This window comes from Mustela lutreola, chromosome 2, assembly GCF_030435805.1.
Source record: "Mustela lutreola isolate mMusLut2 chromosome 2, mMusLut2.pri, whole genome shotgun sequence".
NCBI lineage: Eukaryota > Metazoa > Chordata > Mammalia > Carnivora > Mustelidae > Mustela > Mustela lutreola.
Window position 1 is genome coordinate 106,772,131 of NC_081291.1, and position 23,624 is coordinate 106,795,754.

Sequence of the window (23,624 nt, forward strand, 5' to 3'; positions counted from 1 at the left end):
CCCAAGACCCCGGGATCATGACCCAAGCCAAAAGCAGCCACTTAACTGACTGAGCCACCCAGGTGCCCCCATCTGCATTTTTAAAAATATTTATTTATTTATTTATAAATTAATTGAGAGGGAGAGAGAATCCTCAAGCAGGCTCCACACTCAGCGGGGAATCTGACAGGGAGCTTGATACCAGGACAGGAGTCCTGGTAATCATGACCTGAGTCAAAATCAAGAGCTGGCTGCTTGAACGACTGAGCCATCAAGATGTCCCTAGACCATTTGCATTTTCATATAAAATTTACAACATGCTGCCTAATTTTTATAACAGTACTAGCTGGGATTGATTAGAATTACACTGACATCTTTATAATACTTTATCTTCTAATTCATGAATATGATAAAACCCTCTTTTAGATTTTAATTTGTCTCAAGCATGTTTTACACTTTTTATCTGTAGAGTTATTTTGTTTTTCATTTTATTAGTATTTGATGTTTCCTGTTGCTATTATAAGTGGTATTTTTAATTTTTCCTTTATTGTTGCTGTTATATAGGAATACTACCATTTTTTATATATTTATCTTTTTATTCAGCAACCTTAATAAATCCATTTTTAATTTTTGCAACTCATCTTTAGATTCTTTTGATTTTCTGAATACATAATCATGTCTGTAAATAACTGTTTTACTTCTTGTTTTATGGCTTTTATTTTTTTTTTCCTTGCCATATTGTACTACCTAGGACCTCCAGTAGAATGTCAAATACAAATAATGGTGGAGATATCCTTCTCATCTCTTGTTTCCAGTATCAGAGAGAAATGTGTCAATATTTGTCACATGTCTAAATAATTCATGTATCAAAGAATAAATCACAATGAAAAATTAAAATGTTATATTTAAAAAGCTAGAATGTTATATTAGAGCACTAATGAAAGTGTGGCACATAAAATTGGAAGGATGTAGGTAAAGCCATACTTAGAAGAAATTGTATGGCCTTAAATGCATATATGCCAAAGGGAGGGGGAGCTAAAAAATCAATGAGCTAAGTGTCCATCTCAAAGTGTTAGAAAATGGACAAATTAAACCTGAAGATAGCAGAATGAAGGAAATAATAATAATTGGAGCAGCAATTAAGCAGAAAACAAATAATAGTATTATCAAAGGCAAATATTGCTTCTTTGAAAAGGCTATTAAAATTTTAAAAACTCCTGACAAGGGACACCTGCGTGGCTCGGTTGGTTGAGCACATGCTGACTCTTGATCTCAGCTCAGGTCTTGATCTCAGGGTCATGAATTCAAGCCCTGCAGGTTTCATGCTGGGCATGGAGCCTATTTAAAAAACAGAAAAAAGAAAAAAAGAAGAAAAAACCCTTATGACAAGGCTAATAAAAGAGGGTATTATAACAAATTCATGACAGTAATTTGAAAATACATGAAATCCAGTTTGCTGTATGTATCAATAGTTTGTTCCTTCTTTTTTAAATTTGTTGTTGTTGTTGTTAGTTTTTTGTTTGTTTGTTCCTTTTTATTCTGAGTAGTATTCCACAGTATGGATATATCAGATTGTTTAACCATTTACCTCTTTAAGGAATCTAGGCTAATTCCAGTTTGGGGCTATCCACGAATAAAGCTGCTATAAACTTTCACGTACAGGTTTTTATGAGAACATCTGTTTAAACGCTCAGGAGAGCAATTGCTGGGTTACATGGTTTGGGCACATTTTTTGGTAGGAAAATGCCAAACTGTTTTCCAGGGTAGCTGTACCATTTTACATTCCCATCAGCGACAAATGAGAAATCTAATTTCTCCCACATTCTTTTTTTTTTTTTTTAAGATTTTATTTATTTATTTGACAGAGAGAGATCACAAGTAGGTAGAGAGGCAGGCAGAGAGTGAGAGGGAAGCAGGCTCCCCACTGAGCAGAGAGCCCGATGTGGGACTCAATCCCAGGACCCTGAGATCATGACCTGAGCCGAAGGCAGCGGCTTAACCCACTGAGCCACCCAGGCGCCCCTCTCCCACATTTTTACCAGCAGTTGGTGTTGTCATTGTTTTTTTATTTTAGCCATTCTGACAGGTGTGCAAATCAATTGAAAAATGTATTTCATTCTAATTATTTAGTATTTTAAAATGATTTTACTTTTATGTAATCTCTACATCCAATTTGGGGCTTGAATTCACAACCCTGAGATAGAGAGTCTCATGTTCTACCCACTGAGCCGGCTAGGTGCCCCTACACCATTTAGTATTTTTGAAGGGTGAGTTGATCTGCAATATATTGAACCTCTAATTGGTACTGAACTGGGTTTGAGGAACAGGACTCAGGCATCTAGATATTTTCTTTATATATATATATATATATTTCTTTAAAAAAATTTTTTAAATTTTTAAATTTTTATTTTTTTCTTAAATTTATTTGATAGAGAGCGAGAGAGGGAACATAACAAGCAGGGGGAGGGGGAGAGGGAGACGCAGGCTTTCCAGCAGAGCAGGGAACCCGATGTGGGGCTCCATCCCAGGATCCTGGGATCATGAGCAAAGCCGAAGGCAGATGCTTAAGGACCGAGCCACCCAGGCGCCCCTCTAGATATTTTTAAATCTTCATTGGTGGATCTGATTTGCAGCTAAGATTATGAAGACATCCTAGTCTCAAAGGACAAGAGCTTTGAAGGAAAAGTCATCCTTTGAAGAAATAGCCATATCCAATGATGGGAATGTCATAGACAATGAAAATACGTGGTAGGATAGTAGGGCTGAATGACATTTCCAAAATACAAACAAGGATTCTTAACCCTGGAAAATATTTTTGGAAAATAGTTATTTAAACTTTCGAAAACTCAAAAAATTGATTTCATTTAATTTTTTTCCCTCCCCATCTCCAAATGGAGGTCTACTTAATTTTAGAGAGGTCTACTTAGACAAAAATTAATTAAAATTTTGGTATTTAAAAAATAAATGGTTATTTAGAGCATGAAGAATTCCTTATTAACAAGAAAGAAGAAAGAAAGTTGAGAAGAAGATGTATAATTGTCCAAATCACTTAGAAAAAAATAGAAAAAAGTCCAGGTCTGGGCTAATCAAGTTATTTGACTAATCCGAGGCTATCAAAATCTGTGAAAACAAAGGAAGTTATGAATTATGTCTCTAGGGGGCGCTAAATCTCTACAGAGCAATGCAGGAAAGGAAAATGTTAAAAATTCTAAGAATCAAAAAACGTAATGCTTCGTGAATAACACGGATTAGAAAATTAGAGTGTATTATTAAGAAAGGAACAAGGCTAAGTGTAAGCGATTTAAGGGAAGCAAAGAGAAAGAAATGTCTACCTAGTCTCCCCTCTGGTTTAAGGAGTCCAGTAATCCTCCAAATCACCCTGCCTCTCCAGTGCAGCCAGATTCCTGACTAGTAACAGCTCGGTGCCATTTTGGAGAGCTGATGGTAATGACACCAGAATGGCAAGGACCAGTCCGGGCAGATAAGGGAGGTCTAAGTAGTCAAACCTGCCCAGCCTCTTGTGCTCCCTACATGGATTTAGGGCTCTAGGATCCACCCAGTCACTGAAACCAAAAACTTAGGGCTTCATTCTTGACTCTAATACCTCCTACTAATAATGTGACTAGTTTTCCCATCTGGCTATTTTGGAATTTATTCTGAACAATCTATGCTTCTCCAAAATATCCTCTTCCACAGCAAACTACTGGTACCACGCTTGCAATTTCCCCACATTCCCCAGCAACATCAATTCATCCTAGTCTCACATGGATGGAGATGCTAAAGGCCACTCCGGAAGATTTTCAAGACTCTTATCTACAAGTCCATGCATTCAAGCTTGAGTACTGTATGTTTTTTAAAATATAAAAAAATTAGGCTCCTAGGATTGATTAGTAATTATGTTGAAATTATTTTTAGTATAATGTTGCTTAAATATGTCCAAATGCATCATTAGTATCAACTTCTTTTAACTCTTATGTGACTATAAAATGAAAAGAAACATACATATTAAATACAAACCAAATTACAACTAATAAAATTAAATTGCCAACATTAATTTATTGTGATGGCTGATGCTGTTTTGCTGAAACTAAATTACCTCTCACATGGATTTGGCACTAATTGCTTTAGAGGAGGTTCTTTGCATTTGGCAAATTGATACTACCTTGGGCAGAGCAATGACTCAGTTATAAGACATTTCTCTAATTGAATTACGTGCATCACTTGGTTCATGCATTCTCACTTTATAAATTTTAGATTTACAGAATTCTGTAAAAAAAAAAAGCAAACTACACCTGCCATTTATTTTAAAACATTTTTTCTTCTTTCTTCCTTTTTTCTTCCTTCCTTTCCTTTTTCTCTCTTCCTTCCTTTTTCTTTCCTTCCTCCCTCCATTTCTTTCTCCATCCTTCCTTCCTTCCTTTCCTCTCTTTTGTAATCTCTACACCCCACATAGGGCTCGAACTCACAGCCCCAAGATCAAGAGTCACATGCTGTTCCAACTGAGCCAGTCAGGCGCCCCTAAAACATTTTTAAATTTTATTAGTTTTTTCAGCCAAAGATACTCTATGACATGATAAATTCTTCCTGTTAATTTCTGCTACTGCTGTTAATGGAGAACCGATAATGGAACATTGGAGAGGGGTGGTTATTGACACTTGTGTTTAGTGACTCTACTGGCTCTGGAGGACTGGTGTCTGCTGAATAAAATGTTTCTGTTGAACACATGCCCAGTTTAAACTCTTGTTTGTATTGATATTTCTAAGGTCACAACTTAAAAATTAGGAAAAAAGAATGGAAAAAACATTAACATAAATTGTGGAAACTAAAGGGCAAAAAGTCCCAATTTTAAGTGAAAAAGTAGTAATGATAAAGCAAGACACACAGTCATGGTGTGAGACTGCTTGCACTTTAAATAAACTAGGGCATTGGGTGGTAATAGGCTTGAAGAGAGCCCTAAGACACTTGTCTTGAAAATACACTTGTACAGCATGCAACCTTTCTTTAAAAAATCCATTTTGAATGTAATTTATATACAATAAAATTCAGTAATTATAAAAATATGATTTGCTGAGTTTTGACAAATATTTACAGTCCTATGACCACCACCACAATCAAGATAAAGAGCATAGGACATTACCCTTATTACCACCAAAAGTTCTCTTGCACTTTTTTGCAATCAATCCTGTCCCCTACCTCTGACTTCTGGTAACCTCTATTTTCTCCTTTGTCCTTCATGCAGCATTTTGTGTCCAGCTCCCATCATACATCATGTTTTTGAAATTCATCCATGTCGTTGCAAGTATCAGTTTGTTGCTCTTACTGCTCTGCAGTGTTCTGCTGCATGCACAAACCACAATTTGTTCCAAGGGTCACCCACTGATGGCTATTTGGTTTGTTTTCAACTGGCTATTATTATAAGGCAAGTAGCATAAACCTTTCGGTAGAGATCTTTGTGTGGACACAAGTTTTTATTTCTCTTGGGTAAATATCTAGGAATGGAACTGCTGGGTCATATAGTAAATATATGTTTGACTTTGTAAAAACTGCCAAACTTTTTTCCTAAGTGGCTGTTCCATTTTTCATTCTTAACAACAATGTAGGAAGAGTTCCAATTGGTTTGCATCTTCACCAACATTGTCTGTCTTTAAATTTTTGCCCCTTTAACAGATGTGTCTAGACATAACATTGTGGTATTAATTTGGTTATTCACTGATACCTTTTCATGCATTTATTCTCCATTTGTTTTTTTTAATTATTCTTTTAAAAATTTTATTTATTTATTTGAGAGAGAGAGATAAAGAGCATGAGAGGGGAGGAGGTCAGAGGGAGAAGCAGACTCCCCATGGAGCTGGGAGCCCGATGCCGACTCTATCCCAGGACTCCGGGATCATGACCTGAGCCGAAGGCAGTCACTTAACCAACTGAGCCACCCAGGTGCCCTTATTATCCATTTGTAATCCACTTTGGAAAGGTGTCTGTTCAAATATTTTCCTTTTTTTAATTGATTGTTTTCTTGAGTTGTTAAAGTTCCTTATATCATCTGTATGTAAATCCTTTAGCAGGTTTATGTTCTATAATTTTTTCCCAGTCCATAGCTTGCCTTTTCATTTTTTTTTTAAAAGATTTTATTTATTTGAGAGAGAAAAAGCAGAGTGACTGAGAGAAAGCATGAACGGGGGTGAGGGGAAGAGGGAGAGGGATACGCAGACTCCCTGCTGGGTAGGATCCTGAATATCAGGGCTTGATCTCAGGACCCTGGGATCATGACCTGAGCTGAAGGCAGCTGCTTAACCAACTGAGCCACCCAGATGGCCCAGCTGTTCTGAATGTTTATGGCATTAAAGACTCAAGTGAAGGGGCATTTCTGCTCTAGTAAACTAGAGAATTCTGCTCCGTATGCCCTAATAGAAAACTTCTCTTTTGCTTAGGCAGTCTGAGTGGGTATGTTATCAGCAACCAAAAGAAGTTTAGGGTTGATGTTTCAACCCTGGTTTAAGTACTTCTTACCTTGTTCCCATTAATTTATTCAGACTCAATAGCCAAAAAGATGCTGTACTTGGGTAATTTTTCAAAGGATCCCTCTAAAACCTCCAGAGATTAGCCATGAGCATTAGTTCGTCCTGACATTTTAATATTAGAATCATTGGATAAGCATAATATTATAATGATGGTATTTTCATTCCATTTAACAGGGACATAAAAGAACCTTAGAGGATTTCTAACTCAAGCTGTTCACTTTCACGGAAACTAAAGCCCAAATTGGAAAGAGCCTTGCCCAGTGTTAGAATTAGAACCTTGTTTCTGTCAACACTCAGGCCAAGGTGATTTGACAGTGATTTTTTTTTTTTTTTTTAAAGTAATCCCTGGGGGCACCTGGGTGGCTCAGTTGGTTAAGCCTCTGGCTTTGGCTCAGGTCATAATCTCAGGTCCTGGGATCCAGCCCCCCATTATCGGGCTCTCTACTCAGCAGGGAGCCTGCTTCCTCCTCTCTGTCTGCCTGCCTCTCTGCCTACTTGTGATCTGTCTGTCAAATAAATGAATGAAATTAAAAAAAAAAAAGTAATCTCTGTTCCCAATGTGCAGATCAAACTCACAACCCCCAGATGAAGAGTTGCAAGCTCCACTAACTGTGCCCGCTGCCCCTGACAGTGAATTTTTTTTTTTTTTAGAGCCAAGATGGTATTGTCCTTTCTTTAAATTCCAAGTGAGATCACTCAACAATATTTATTGATTGCCCACTTAATTGGTCAGGACTCTTAGTTGTAAGTTAAAGAAAAAAAAAAAAGTCTCCAGGAATACATTTGTTTCATGTACTGTTGTTTCAAGGCTCCAAGTCACCGTATCTTCTTCAACTCTAGGAAAGACTTTCTGTAGGTGGGGTACCTGTAGACTCACATCTTACCAGTTTAGCTACCCCAGCAGTGCATGCTGGATTATCCTTGGATTTCTCAGTTATGTGAGCAAAAAAACTCCTTTTTGTTCCCTTAAGCCAATTTGAATTTGGTTTCTGTCACTGCAAAGTGTTCAGGCTAAAATCACACTTATCAGAAAATTCTTTGCAAACAAGGATAATGATAACCAGATTCTCTTTAAAACATGGAATGTAAGAGTAGTTAGTATAAGGACACCTAGGTGTCTCCGTTGGATCGGACTTGATTTCGGCTCTGGTCATGATCTCAGGATCTCAGATCCAGCCCCATGCTGGGTTCAACAGTGGGCATGGAGCCTGCTTAAGAATCTCCCTTACCTGGGGGCGCATGGGTGGCACAGTAGGTTAAAGCCTCTGCCTTCAGCTCAGGTCATGATCCCAGGGTTCTGGGATTGAGCCCCACATTGGGCTCTCTGCTCAGCAGGGAGCCTGCTTCCCTTCCCCTCTCTCTCTGCCTGCTTGTGATCTGGGTCTGTCAAATAAATAAATAAAATCTTAAAAAAAAAAAAAATCTCCCTTGCCGGGGTGCCTGGGTGGTTCATTGGGTTAAGCCTCTGCCTTTGGTTCGGGTTATGATCCCAGGGTCCTGGGATTGAGCCCCACATTGGGCTCTCTGCTCAGCAGGGAGCCTGCTTCCCCCTCGCTCTCTGCCTGCCTCTCTGCCTACTTGTGATCTCTGTCAAATAAATAAATTAAAAAATCTTAAAAAGGAAAGAGAAAAAAAGAATCTCCCTTGCCCCACTCCCACCCCCTAATTGCCCTGAAGCTCTTCAAAAAAAAGAAAAGAAAAAAGAGTAGGCAAGGTAAGTAGAAGCAGAATGAACGCATAGAGAAGATAGCCACCCAGGCCTGATATACTACTACCTTCATTTCTTTTTTTTTTTTTTTTTAAGATTTTATTTCTTTATTTGCGAGAACAGGAGAAAGAGAGAGCACGAGTATGCATGCAAGGAGAGGGATAGTGGGAGAGGGAGAATTCCAAGCAGACTCTGCGCTAAGCCCAGAGTCTGATGCCAGGCTATGTCCCACAAACCGAGATCACGACCTGAGCTGAGCTGAAACCAAGAGCCAGATGCTCAGCGAACTGAGCCACCCAGGCGCCCCATATTCTTTACCTCTTTTATCTCTTCTCTACTTTTTATCTTTTAAAAAAAATTTTTTTTTAGAATGATTTTCCTTTTCTATATCTATTTACTTGAGAGAGTGAGACAGAGAGCATGAAAGGGGAGAGGGTCAGAGGGAGAGACAGACTCCCCACCAAGCAGGGAGCCCGATGTGGGACTCTATCCCAGGACTCCAGGATCATGACCTGAGCCAAAGGCAGTCGTCCAACCAACTGAGCCACACAGGCACCCTACTTTTTATCTTCTTAGAATTTCTTGTTCATGGAGCACCTGGGTGGCTGTGTGGGTTAAAGCCTCTGCCTTCGGCTCAGGTCATGATCCCAGGGTCCTGGGATCCAGCCCCCCATGGGGCTCTCTGCTCAGCGGGGAGCCTGCTTCCCCTTCTTTCTCTGCCTGCCTCTCTTCGTACTTGTGATCTCTGTCTCTCTGTTAAATAAATAAATAAAATCTTAAAAAAAAAAAAAAAAAAGAATTTCTTGTTCGTAACTTCAGCCTATTCTTGGTTCTGTCAGCATCACAGCTTGGATTACTGCAAAATATCCTAAACTGATTTGACTCTGAAGTCCTTTTCTTAGAAACAACACCAAGTAATTGTCAGCAAAGCCTTCTGGGCTTTACACGGAACAAGCAAGAACAGGTTTCCTCTTCCACCTTGGTAAGGCTCCTCATGACATCCTAGGATCTGAAATAACCAGTTATAACTAACGTGGTGACTACACTTGGAATAGATCACATGTGGGCTTCCCTGAGGCAGGAGGCTTGACAAGACAACCAAGATCCTTTCTAGGTAAGTAATCATGCCTGCAGTTTTCCTGATTCTTTGTTACTTAATATCTTTAAGTCTCAATTACTATGGCAATAAAATGAGAGAAATCACCCACATCATGGATTTGGAAGAAGAAATGAAACATGTAAAATGGCTGGTATAATATGGCCATTACACAATAAATATTCTCCCTCAAATTTTAATATGTCACTTACTATATAAAGTATTACCCAATTATCTTTCATTCCGATGCCTTATAATTTATACGATGGAATAGTACTATTCCACATATGAAAAACATTAAGAATGACAAAAATGAACCATCAGGATTTTTTTTAAACTATAAAAAGTTGATGCAGTTTTTCAAATGATTTTATTGGATTTAAAATTCCTTTAAGGGATATACAGATATACAACTAGTTTGATCAGCTACTAATATATTTTGGTATCCCTTTATTCTTGTACTTAAGAGCCAGTTCACTTTTTCTCCGTGTTCAATACTTAGCTTTGGTAAAATTTTGCCATGCTCTTCTTCATCTGCTGAAGCATGAGTGTTTCCACCCTGCTTCGTATAAGATGCTCTCTTAGTTTTCTTCCTGTGAGTAGGTTTCGTAGGACTCTTCTGTTTTTTTTCAACTTCACTGCTTACATCCCACAACATTATCTTCCCATCATTCCCTCCTGTAAGCAGCAAATAGGATTCTGGCAGAAAGCAGACCTGGGATACTCCCAAAGAATGGCCCTTAAATCCAAATTCTTGTTCACACTTAACTCCCATCACCCTAAAGATTCGAACCTTACCATCTTCTGCACCACAGCTAAAAATATTACCACAGAATGCCACAGACACGGAGTGGGCTAAAGCAGGGTTTAAAAGCTGACCAGGCGATTGTGGGCTTTCCATCTCTTCTGTTTCATCTTCCTGCAAATTTGTAATCCAGAGTGGCCGTGATTTCTGAAGGTTCCATAGCATTACCTTTAAATAAGAGGGAGTTATGCAAACAGAGATTTAGCCATTTTGCTCAATTACCATGCTTATTCCACTTCTAATAAAGTCACCAAAGTAGTCTCATAATAATTACTACAACACAGGCCCAGCAATATTAAATTTTTAAAAATTCACACAGCACTATAATATGCCAGGGGAATGCTACCCTGGTGCCAAAACCAGGATGCCAGTCGGCAGTGAGGTAGAATTTAGAAAACAAGATCCTAAATAACTTGTGATTAACAACCCCATTAAAGTGCAATCCACATTCTTAAGCAATTGCCAGTTCAAGTCATTGTACCCTTATCTCTGCAAGTAAAATGGAAGAGTATGAAATGTATTTAATTTTTAAAAATACTTTATTTATTTGACAGAGAGAGAAAGCACAAACAGGGGGATCGGCAGAGGGAGAGGGAGAAGACTCCCCTCTGAGCAAGGAAAATGATGTGGGGCTTGATCCCAGGCCGTGGGATCATGACTTAAGCTGAAGGCAGATGCTTAACTGACTGAGCCATCCAGGCACCCTGAAATCATTAATAAATAATGAGATTTATTAATTTTAGCCTATGCCAGTTGCAAGTCAAAAAGCCTGTCCAGTTAAATAAATGAAATCTGGAACGCTTTCTCTTTCCTTTCACATTACTTAAATTACCCATTTTAGGGGCTTACCTCAAGTCCCTATCCCTCTAGGACGTCTTTTCTAACTATTCCATAGCTTACTTCTCTCCCATATTTAATTTCTATGCTATTTACCAACATATACTACTAGCTCGTCAGTTTCCTGAGATTTAATTCTTCTTTTTTAAAAATTTTAAGTAGACTTCATGCCCAGTATGGGGCAGGAACTCATTACCCCAAGATCAAGAGTCACATACTCCACTGCTAAGCCAGCCAGGAGCCCTGAGATTTAATTCTTCTTTGCTAATATCTAGCACAATGCCCGGAAAAGCAGAAGTTCCATACTTGTCTGTTCGTTAATTTGACATCCTGATACATGCAGGTTTTTTGTTGTTTCATACTATGATTTTGGATCTACTAAATTGATTTAAATGAAAGGCTAACTAAAACCTGTATAAAACGAAATAAAAAGCTTTGTGAATTGATTTTACTCTATAATCTAGTGATGCATTTTATTCCCACAGCAACTAATCTGAAAAGGAGAATATTCATCATATTTCAGAGAATAGACAGCCTTATTTTACCATCTAATATCTCTTAAAAATATTTTATTTATTTATTTGAAAGAAAAAGTGCATGTGCAAGTGGGCAGAGGGGAAAAGGGGAGAAAGAGAAAAAAAGAGAGAGAATCTCGAGCAGACTCCACACCGAGTACAGAGCCCAACGATGGGCTCCATCCTTAGACCCTGAGGTCATGACTTGAGCCGAAACCAAGAGTCAGATGCTTAATAACTGAGCCACCCAGGCGCCCCATATTTTACCAACTAGTATTAGCTCATAATTATGAGTCACAATTTAAATGGACACTAGAATAAGCATGACCATGTTCAGTCAAAAGCATAGATCTGAACTGACAAGATTACTACTGCTGGGATGCCTGGGTGGCTCTGTCAGTTAAACTGCCTTCGGCTCAGGTCATGATCCCTGTGTCCTGGGATTAAGTCCCAAGTCAGGCTCCCTGCTAAGCGGGGCGTCTGCTTCTCCCTCTGCCTCTGCAGCTCCCCCTACTTGTGTTCTCTCTTTCTGACAAATAAATTTTTTTTTTTTTAAAGATTACTACTGCTGATGATACTAACAATTTGGTTTTCTTTTGACAGTAACTTCCCTCAACTTAGCCTTCCAAAAGAAGTGACATCCAGTAACACTTATATTGTTTCTATCAAGGAAGCACTGAACCCTTCTGGATTAGATTTATAACATTAACTAAGTAGCCAGCAGTTGCTATTTGACTGAAGACAGAATACTAAAAAAATCAAAATAAAGTAAAATAAAGAAATATCAGAAACTATAACAAAGATGAACAAGTACTAAAATGCAAGGTGGAGGGGTGCCTGGGTGGCTCAGTCATTAAGCATCTGCCTCTGGCTCAGGTCATGATCCCAGGGTCCTGGGATTGAGCCCTGCATTGGGCTCCCTGCTTGGTGGGGAACCTGCTTCTCTCTTCCACTCCCCCCTGCTTATGTTCCCTTCTCTTGCTGTGTCTCTCTGTCAAATAAATAAATAAAATCTTTAAAAATGTAATGTGAAACAGGGTGCCTGGGTGGCTCAGTGAGTTGGGCCTCTGCTTTCGGCTCAGGTCATAATCTCGGGATCCTGGGATCAGGTCCCCGCATCGGGCTCTCTCCTCAGCAGGGAGCCTGCTTCCTCCTCTCTCTCAATCTGCCTACTTGTGATCTCTGTCAAATAAATAAAATCTTAAAAAAAAAATGTAAAACAATCTCTATAAAAATGTCTAAACACAAGGAAGACAGACATTTCAAAATCTGCTAGCTTGAATGTCTTGGCAGGTATCCCCAAGTCTTTCTTGCACAGTCCTGCATTGATGCTTGGATTATATTTTCTGTCCTCGTAAGACATCTAAACAAGAACTATACCCAGAGTGTTTTCAGCAGCTTACACACTTTTTTGTATTTACTGAAATCATCTAATTGTAGTAATAGTCATCTCAGATTCTACCAATTCAAAAATCATTTCCAAATACTGAAGATTCCAGACTGTTCCTGCCTGGACATTCTCTATACCCCCACTTTACTCTTCCTAACTGCTGAATATTCTAAGGTGTTTCACAATTTCTCAACCACTGGTTCCAGCGGTGTCACCCTAAGAAGGAAAGCAAGAGATACTGAAAGAAACAAATTCAAAAGCTTGGGGTTTATGATCCTACAAAATGTCAGAGGAGGAGAAAGTGGACAACTGGCAAACGTTCAGAAGTGAAAGCAATCACATCAGTAAGACTCCACTCATGAATTGCTCCTCCTACAAAAACATTTCTTTCCACACGGAAGAATTATCTTCAAGGGAAAAAAAGCCTCTTTTATCAGCCTGATCCTTAAGTGCTGGTACTAGTGATCTTTCAAACTCCAGAAAGAACACTAACCTTTGAATCATTTATTTTCAGATGTGGAAAGGGCAAAAAAAATCAATGTTTATGCGACAGAAATATAGGATGGTCTTAAATTTCCAAAGGTCTTTACAAGAGAAAACTATTTGAGTGGTGGCTACCCATGTATTTATTTAATGTTATTTTTAAAAATTTTTATTATTTTTTAAGATTTTTAAAATTTATTTGACAGAGATCACAAGTAGGCAGAGAGGCAGGCAGAGAGAGAGGAGGAAGCAGGCTCCCAGACGAGCAGAGAGTCCGATGCGGGGCTCAATCCAGGACCCTGAGATCATGACCTGAGCCGAAGGCAGAGGCTTAACCCACTGAGCCACCCAGGCGCCCCTAATGTTATTCTTATATTTAACCATTTTATATTTTATAGCTACTTAATAAATATTAAGCAGTCTCAAATTTTTTTTTTAAAAAGATTTTATTTATTTGACAGGGAGAAAGACAGCGAGAGAGGGAATACAAGCAGGGGAGTGCGAGAGGGAGAAGCAGGCTCCCCCCGCCAGGAGCAGGGAGCCAGACTCGGGGCTCAATCCCAGGACCCTAGAATCACGACCTGAGCCAAAGGCAGCCGCCTAACTGACTGACCCACCCACGTACCCCTCAAATGTCTTAATTAACCACTTTAAGGTCCCTGCCCCTCTAAGTGTGCTTGCCTAATTATTTAAACCTATCTAGATTGAAAGATATAATTTTTATAATTTCTATAATAACAAAGATAGTTACAATGAACGCATCTACTATGTGTGGCAATAATTCAATTCCTGCCTTGAGATAAAATATTTGTTCAGAGAGAAAGCAATCCCAAAATTAACCTGATAAGAATTCCCTTCCACTACTGTATGTATATTCTTTTTTAAAAAGATTTTATTTGTTTATTTGACAGATCACAAGTAGGCAGAGAGACAGGCAGAGAGAGAGGAGGAAGCAGGCTCCCTACTGAGCTGGGAGCCTGATGGGGGGCTCGATCCCAGGACCCTGGGATCATGGCCTGAGCCAAAAGTAGAGGCTTTAACCCACTGAGCCACACAGGTGCCCCTGTATCTACATTCTTGGACCCTTCCATGCTGGCTATTCTTAAAGTTTAGAATAATACTAGATAGCCAGGTTTTAAGAAGTAAACTGTGGAATATATTACAGTTTCAACTTCAGATAAGGAAAGTAATTTCTTAAAAGCATAGTTGAGCTGTCTTACCACTGTTGGTATAGCACGACCCAATGCAGAAATTAATCTACAGTGGCATTTTAGTAAGTCTTGGGAGTCAAATCATCTAAATCTGCTTCTCACAAAATACTTATATCCTATACTGTCCTCTAGCAGCTGCCTGCCACTATAACTTCTCTCCTAGAACTGGAGGCAAAATATAAATTCTGGACGCCCATTTCTTATGTAATGTGAAAAGTATATAGGTTATTTTTGCACACTGAATTGTTTACTGCTATGCCTAGTAAGTTAATGAACCAGTGACTGACAACTGGTATTAAGCTGAAGAATGAAAGAATGAGAGGCTCCTGGATGGCTCAGTGGGTTAAAGCCTCTACCTTTGGCTCAGGTCATGATCCCAGGGTCCTGGGATCACATTTTAGGTAAGACAGTTCTTTACTGTTTAGGGACTGTCCCAGCACTTTAAGACACTCCCTGATTCTGCCTACTAAATACCAGTAGCTTGGGGGAGGGTAATGGCAGTCATTATAAAAATAACAACAAGCAGCCTCATTTTCTTCTGACTTTTGAGTGGGTGCAGAGGGTAGAGAAGGGAACAGTAAATGTTGTTGGCCACAAAGATAGACAAATCTTTGATGCTATTAATGGAATCACAGAGTCTTGAAAGATAACTGGACATAGTTAAGGATGTAGATTAAATGCCTATAACAGTGCAGGGCACACAGGCACATGCTGGTTTTTTTTCTAGAACTCACCTGTTCCCAAACCAAGAACTTTTTCTACTACATTACACATGATATCCTGCTTGATACCACTGATATCACAGAAAAAACATACAGGCTTTGGAGCCAGAGAGAATGAAGATTGGAATCTCAATTCAGGCAGCTATGTGGACACTTATTTTAAACCTCAGTCTCATTTCTAAAAAAGAAATAGTAACTACCAGGGTGTGGTTAGAGTGAAGACTAATATATGTAAAGCTGGCAAGTACTAAGTGCTCACCAAAGAGAAGTCATGATTATTCTCACTCCAGTGACACAAGATTTACTTTTAAGAAGTACATCTGCTTTGAGAAAATTCAAGCTATCAGGGGCAGAGGGGGAGCTTTCTTTTATTAAACCAAAATCTGGGGGCACCTGGGTGGTTCAGTTGGTTAAAATGTCTGCTTTTGGCTTGGGTCACGAACCCAGGGTCCTGAATCAAGCTTGGCAGGGATCTGCTTCTCCCTCTCCTCCCTGCTTGGCTCCCTCTCTCTCTCAAATAAATAAAATCTTAACAAACAAACCCGAAATCTGCTTCTATAGGACTTCTATTTAGACTAGCACATTCTACTTTTCCCACTCATGAAAACCAAGAATTAAACACTTCCATTTCCTCCACAAAATGGAGTTTCTAGATACATCTTCTCTCCTGATGGCTTTCTTCTGAATTTGGTCTAACTTGTGATATTCCTTTCAAAACTCAATGAATACAATGCTCTGATCTTGGTCACCAATACACAATACTTCAATAGATGTACCACAGAATTTTAAAGTAAAAACAAAAAAAATCCTTATTTTTAAAAAAAGTTTCTATAGAGTGGGTGATAAAGTCTGCCTTTAGCATGCTCTTTTCTTTAAAAAGATATTTAGAATCAAATATTTGAATTCCCAGTTTATGACTCTCAGGTATAGAGAAAGGAAAGCTAAAGGATAAATGATTACTTTGTGAATGAAACCTACTAGGCTTTGTCAAGTTAGCATTAAAAATGCAGTAGAAGTAAGGCTAATGATTCATACATAGAAAAGACATGTCAGTAGAGAACAGAAAAAGCAAAGATTTACTTAGCCTGATCAGTAATTTGATCATTCCTAATTTAGAAATTATCCAAGTACTCTCTGCAAAGCATTACCTGCATATCCAGTCCACATGATACCAGGCTCTGAGGCCTTTGAGGCCGAAAAGCTACAGAGGAACAGATATTGGAATGTCTCTTCAGTGATCTGCTAACTTTCTTATTTTCCAAGTCTAGGATTTTAATTGACCCAGAGTCATCAGCAGAAGCCAGCAGGTTTTCAGTGTCATTCAATGAGAGGCAATTGATTTCTTCTTCATTCACATGAAAATGGTCCACGGAACCTTTGAGGGACCGGACATCCAGTAAGCTAATGGTTTCTCCATGTGAGGCATAGAGCTTGGTGGGGCAGGAGGGAGAGAATAAGACACTGGTAACATCATCAGCTCCTTGGAAGCGTGTATGTCCTAAAGGAGTCCCATCTTCACCCCAAGCCATGAGATCACCACCCTCTGCTCCAGAAGCCACTAGCCCTTCTTGACTTGCATTCAGGCAGAGAATAGGAGAAGAATGTCCACCAGTCCATTTGACAGCCATTATGGCCCAGGAGACCCTGAGAGGAGGGGGAAAAACTACAATCTCTTATTTAAGATCCTGATGGTAGCAGACAAATGCAATATGCAGTATTTCATTTAAATATTTTTTAAAAGACATCTAAAAAAAACTTAATTAAAAAAAAAAAAAAAGACATTTGAAGATCAAGTCTACAAAAGCCTAGCTAAGACACAGGATCATGGGGCCCCTGGCTGGCACATGCATAAACAGGCTTTCTTTGTAATCAGGGTCCCAGGCAAACCTGGTCTCCCAGTATTTGATGTGGGGCCCACACAAGAATAAACATTATAGGGGGACCTGGGTAGCTCAGTCGGTTAAGTGTATGCCTTCCACTCTGGTCATGATCCTGGGGTCCTGGGATTGAGCCCCATGTTGGGTTCCCTGCCTAGCGGGGCCTGCTTCTCCCTTTCCCTCTGCCCTCTACACCCCAATTCATTCTCTACCCCTCCTGAAATAAATAAATCTTAAAACAAACAAACAAACATTATATACTTAAACTAAGAAAATACTTTTTTAAAAGAGATCTGCTTGGGGCGCCTGGGTGGCTCAGTGGGTTAAGCCTCTGACTTCGTCTCAGGTCATTATCTCAGGGTTTTGGGATTGAGCCCTGTATCAGGCTCTCTGCTCAGCAGGGAGCTTGCTTCCCCCTCTCTCTGCCTGCCTCTATGCCTAATTAATGATCTCTGTCTGCTAAATAAATAAATAAATAAATATTTTTTTAAAAAAGAGAGAGAGCTGCTCAATCATTAGGTTATATCTTTTATCTGAATGTTTTAGAGAATAGATTCTCTGGGTTTGAATAGATCTACTATATATTATTAGCTGGGTGACTTTGGGCAAGTTACTGAACTTCTCTGTGATTCATTTTCCTTCTTTATAAAATTGGGGTGGTAATAATAATAGCACCATTTTATAGGATCATAGAAAAGTAAATAAAATATGTAAAGCACATATAATAGTGTTTGGTACATGAGTGCTCAACAAATATTACCATTATCACTTTTTTTTAAAGTAATCTCTACAACCAACGTGGGGCTTGAACCCACAACCCGAAATCAAGAGTGGCAAGCTCCATCAACTGAGCCAGTCAGATGCCCCTCACTTTTCCCAATTTTATTAGGCTGGTCAAAGTGGCATCTTGGATCTACACCAATGGTGCTCAAAGTATAACCTCCAGACTGTGAGCATCACCTAGGAACTTAGAAATTACCCAACACCACCCTAGACCAACTGAACCAGAAATACTGGGGTTGGGGCCCAGCCATGTGTTTTAACAAGCCCTCCAGGTGATGCTGAGGTATGCTAAAATTTGAGAATACTACACCAATAATCATCCAGGGAAATGGTTAAAAAAAGACCCTTGGGTTTTACCACCAGAGACTAATTCAGTACGTTATTTAACTTTATTCTCAAGACAACCCTTCTGTTTAGTATTATTCCATTTTAAAGATAATAAAACTTGAGTTTCAGAAGTGTTAAATAATTTGATCAAAGTCACCTGGCCTTTAAGATTTGACCCGATATAAAGGGATCCCAAATTTTTATTTTATTAAAGATTTTATTTATTTGACAGCGAGAGAGAGCAGGAGAGCACAGCAGGGGAGTGGCAGAGGGAGAAGCAGGGAGCCTGATGTGGGGCTTGATCCCAGGACCCTGGGATGATGACCCAAGCCAAAGGCAGTTGCTTAACCAACTGAGCCTCCCAGGCGTCCCTGGCTCCCTAATTTTTGAATAACGAAGACTGTCTTCTAACAATTCCACTGACAATAGTTACTTTTTTGGTTAAGATTTTATTTATTTATTTGACAGACAGAGATCACAGGTAGGCAGAGAGGCAGGCGGAGAGAGAGGAGGAAGCAGGCTCCCTGACAAGCAGAGAGCCCGATGTGGGGCTAGATCCCAAGACCCTGGGATCATAACCTGAGCTGAAGGCAGAAGCTTTAACCCACTAAGCCACCCAGGAACCCCTTGACAATAGTTTTGAACTTTAGTATTCTCTGAAAGTACAGAAAATAAACAAAAGTCACAAATAATTCATTACTGCTTTTTAAAATTTTATTTTTAAAGATTTAGTGAGTGGTGTGCTCATACAAGCAGGGGGAGGGGAAAGCAGAGAGGGAGGAAGAAGCAGGCTCCCTGTTGAGCAAAGAGCTTGATACCCTGCTCCCTGGCTTGCTGACCTGGATGGAAGGCAGACTCTTAAAGGACTGAGCCACCAAGGGACCCTTCATTATGGCTTTTATTTATTTTTTTTTTAAAGATTTTATTTATTTATTTGACAGAGATCACAAGTAGGCAGAGAGGCAGGCAGAGAGAGAGAGAGGAGGAAGCAGGCTCCCTGCTGAGCAGAGAGCCCGATGCGGGACTCGATCCCAGGACCCTGAGATCATGACCTGAGCCGAAGGCAGCGGCTTAACCCACTGAGCCACCCAGGCGCCCCTCATTATGGCTTTTAAATGTACTCACGTATTTTTACTATTTTTTATTAAAGTTTATTTATTTATTTATCTCTACACCCAACATGGGGCTCACATTCATAACCCTGAGATCAAGAGTCACATGCTCTACTGAATAAGCCAGCCAGGTACCCCATACTCACGTATTTTTAATTTTCTTATCACCCGTTTACACTTAACAGTAGTCCTTATGTGCAAAATTTAGAATCCTGATACACTAGGCATCCCGGATTTATACAATGAAATTGCCACATAAGAGTACCCTGCCTCAACTGCATGTTGGGTAAATCAAAAAAGGAAATAAGGAAATAACTCTAAATGTTCAGACAAAAAGAAGCAAACAAATCTACCTGAACAAATTTAATGTTTAATTTCACAAGCCAAGGGAGAATTTCTCTACTGAGAAACTGCCACAGCTGCTTTCATATTTTCAGATATGACACCTGAATTCAATCCAATTGTACAGATAAATTTCCTAATATTGTTTTGAAAAATAATTTAAAGTACTGGCAATCTGCCTAAAGTTTCTATTCCTGACACAAAGCTTACTTCCTCCCATTTTTAGGCACTCACACATACACAAAATAACTAGACTGCTAAAAAAAAACCTTTCAGTAATCAAAGTAACAGAGGGGTGGGGGGAGTAACAGAAACATGGTCACAAAATCATATATAGCAATTTTCATAAAGAGGACAAAATGGGAAAGACAAAAAGATACTTTATTTCAGCAGAAGCACTGAATTAGAATACAGAGGAAACTAATTAGAGACCAAAGCAAGTAAGTTTTAAAGGAGAGGTTTGGAGAGGAAATGACTCAGAGAGAGGTAAAGACAGGGAACTCTGGTGGTTTGATTTTTGCTGACAAGTAATGGAACAGAAGTTAAATAATTTTCTACCAAAAAAATAGTTAAATAATTTTCTACCATAAAAAACTTGTGCCAAATGCTCAAGATAAGCCAAGAAAAAAGAACACTTAGCACAATTTAAAATGAAAGGTATTAATATTTAGGCTTAGGGACTGTCATCTGTGGTGACTACTGATTTGTCAGATAATAGAGACAATATACTACCTTAAAATATGAAATTTGTAGTAACCATTGAAAATGCCACTTCAATTACAAATAATTTTGTTTAGGGGCACCTGGGTGGCTCAGTTGGTTAAGAGGCTGCCTTTGGCTCAAGTCATGATCCCAGTGTCCTGGGACAGAGCCCCGCATCAGGCTCCCTGCTCAGCGGGAAGCCTGCTTCTCTCTCTCCCACTCCCCCTGCTTGTGCTCCCTCTCTCACTGTGTCTTGCTCTGTCAAATGAATAAATAAAATATTAAAAAACAAAAACAAATAATTTTGTTTAACTCTTTTCTTTAGAGATCTGATCACGTATTTCCTACATTAGTTTTAGTTTTTCTACAGTGAAACAACTTTAAAGTCCGGAAGTCTGTCCTCTACAGCTTTAGGATTTTATGTGTATAGAGGTTTTGGATCCCTGCTGGGATTTTAGATTTTATCTATGACAAGAATGAAATAGGGCTTCTAGTACTTCTATTTCTCCATCACATTTTCTACCCACAGGGGACCTAAATAAATGCTATCAGACAAAGTATATTTCTTCTAAATATAATTTTTTTAAAGGAAACGATTAACTCAATTTTAAAGACACATTTGGTTAAGCTCACCCCAAGTGTGAGGAATTAGGCAATAAATGGATTTTGTACTTAAAGTAATTATTATAGATAAGAAAACTGTTCCCGTAAATTCTTCCATAATGGAAGCAGTAATATCTACCTATTAATCTCATAAGAACAAGGTCAGCTCTACCTTAACCTCTTAAATTAAACTTCTAATCTCTACATCATATGGATAATATTTACTGATCACTATTAGAAAAATAAAAATAGAGACCTATTAGCTTAAGCAGACTATTAATCACTGAGTCAACCAGAGCCCCCCAAATCACGTTTCCTTAGTCTACAAAATTATTGTTATTACTTAAAACACACCCAAAACCACCGTCAAAAAGTATTAACAATAGACTGCTGTGGTAGAAGGCAGTGGGGAAAAATATATAATTAAATCTGAGTTAAAGGAAAACAATCTTTCAGAAATGATTTGTCAAGCCACTGTTTCTTGTTTTTCTCTTACTGGGACTGGAAAGCCTACCAGAAGTAGGTAGTGCCACTATTTCCATATTCAAGTATCAGGTCAACAAGTTTCTCTTCTCATAGGTAACGTCTAAGGGTAATGTCTAAAGCACAGCAAGTAATCATGTCCTCCTGTGAATGACTCTAATTAGATAATAGATTCCTTCAACACCTATGAGATCATAGAGAGGGCAGGGAAAGGTGGGGTATCTTAGGTGAGGTATCTTGAGAGCAGTTTTAGAAAGGGTAGAGGACAAAGATGGAAGTTCTGAACAGTCAGTCAGAGGGCAAGAGGGTACTAAAAATTGGGGAGGGGCAAGGTCAGGAGGCCGATTTGTAGAAAGAAAAGAACTTAGTCATAAAGAAAATCTTTTCCAGGGCACCTGAGTGGCTCAGTCGGTTAGGCATCTGACTCTTAATCTCAGCTCAGGTCTTCATCTCCAGGTGGTGAGTTCAAACCTTCATGGGGATCCACACTGAGTATGGAGCTTATTTAGAAAAAAAATTTTTTTTTAGGGGCGCCTGGGTGGCTCAGTGGGTTAAACCTCTGCCTTCAGTTCAAGGGTCCTGGGATTGAGCCCCACATCCGGCTCTCTGCTCAGCAGGGAGCCTGCTTCCCCACCCCTTTCCCTGCCTGCCTCTCTACCTATATGTGATTTCTGCCTGTCAAATAAATAAATAAAATCTTTAAATTTATTTAAAAAAAAAAAAAAAGAAAGAAAAAACTTTTTAAAAGAAATCTAAGTTCCTTCTCAGACAAAACTTGGACCTCCTTCCTTGGATGTCTTACAGTTCAAAGTTGAAAATGAATAATGAATAAAACTTCCTAGCCTGAGATTACAGTACCATTCAAATAATATCACTATCACTATAGTAAATGTAAGCCAACTTTTCTTCACATGTGTAGGGTTTTCCAGTTGGCCTTGATGTGGAGAAGCTGGATAGCGACCAAAATGATTCAAGGCCTATGGCATCAGCACTAGTAAGGAAAGAATCTGGGATACTAAGCTGGGAGAAAAAACAAAACAAAACAAAACAAACATCCGGGATGAAGAGACTAGCAAATAATAATCAAACACCATTTACCATAGAGTAGAGAAGGCAGTTGCTCTTCTTTTGTTTTTAATGGTGAACTAGAAATGTATTATACACGGCAGGGGAACTACTTAAAAAGATTTCTTACTACATAAAGGCAAGACAGTGGAGTTCACTACTGAAGGAATCTGTGAGCCCTATTATAGTAATAACCTCTGAGTTGTTTTGAGAGTTATATAAAACCCGAGTAAAGGACTCTACCACAGTGCCTTGTTCACATGATGGCTAGTATTTTCCCTCACTAAATATTCTTTAAAACCTGTCAGGAAACTTCTGGTCACTTAGGAAAATGCAGTATGACCAAATGCGTAAATTCTTTCACTTCCAAGATGTCATCTGTAATTACAGCCTCCACATCATTCTCCCTTTTGGAATGCCTAATTATATAAAAACACGCTGCCTTGATCCGCCTACTAATCGGGTTAGTAGGAAAGACTGGGAAAGGCTGCATTTTGTCCAAAAGAATGGAGCACTTAATCAGCAATTACACGGCACTTTGAGGCTATCCAAACATTTGGGCGGGGGTAGGGGAAGATTCAAATGACGACCTTACTTGCTAAATATACGATATTCGGATTAAGTAGATGTTCTGATTAAGTACACTACCAATAAAGAACAAAAGGGTCTGACCAGGAGAAGACGACCTCAGCTGCTAAAAGTAAAGAAAGAAGATCCAATTCAAGCCGAAGGTGGAAAGCTAGGAACTGGCTAGCAAAGCGAGGGAAGTTTCATGCGTTAGGTTGGAGCCTGAGGCAGGGATCTGACACAGGGAAACTTCACAGGGAAAGGGGCCCAGGAAGGCGGACGCGAGACCACTAGATCAAAAAGAGGAAAAGGCACCGGAGGACAGCCACAAAACCGCAGCGCTAGCCTCATACCTGCGCTTCCCGCTTCCCTCCTCGGCGCCTCGCGATGACCTCACCCGTGAGCGCCCAATCCCATGTAGGACTGGGCGCCGGGCGCCTCAGCCAAACAGTCACATCCGGGGCCGAGAGGAACCGCGAGCGAGCTGGGCGTGAGCCCT

The 23,624-nt window shown here is 39.4% G+C and overlaps 1 protein-coding gene across 7 annotated transcripts; it reads right to left on the bottom strand.

The window, feature by feature from the left end:
* Positions 1-9,652: 9,652 nt before the first annotated feature.
* Positions 9,653-23,574, bottom strand: WDR53 (WD repeat domain 53). 7 transcript variants are annotated; one of them, XM_059163022.1, is made up of 5 exons: positions 23,479-23,527; positions 21,889-21,993; positions 16,413-16,908; positions 10,100-10,274; positions 9,653-9,979 (listed from the first exon to the last, which is right to left on the bottom strand). In XM_059163022.1, exons 3-5 carry the CDS (start codon positions 16,890-16,892, stop codon positions 9,681-9,683), a joined length of 954 nt encoding a protein of 317 aa, XP_059019005.1. In that variant the 5' UTR covers positions 16,893-16,908; positions 21,889-21,993; positions 23,479-23,527; the 3' UTR covers positions 9,653-9,680. The 7 variants fall into 7 exon arrangements, with proteins under 7 accessions (XP_059019005.1, XP_059019002.1, XP_059019003.1 ...); XM_059163019.1 differs by having other exon boundaries at positions 9,653-10,274; XM_059163020.1 differs by lacking the exon at positions 21,889-21,993 and having other exon boundaries at positions 9,653-10,274; positions 23,479-23,574.
* Between the last annotated feature and the right edge of the window lie 50 nt (positions 23,575-23,624).

What these genes read in the sequence shown, in the direction of transcription:
- WDR53 (XM_059163020.1), bottom strand. Translation starts at nt 16,892, where the DNA reads ATGGCTGTCAAATGGACTGGTGGACATTCTTCTCCTATTCTCTGCCTG. An exon ending in CATGTGGACTGGATATGCAG is followed by an intron (nt 10,275 to 16,412) that starts GTAATGCTTTGC and finishes TCTTATTTAAAG; the next exon opens with GTAATGCTATGGAACCTTCA.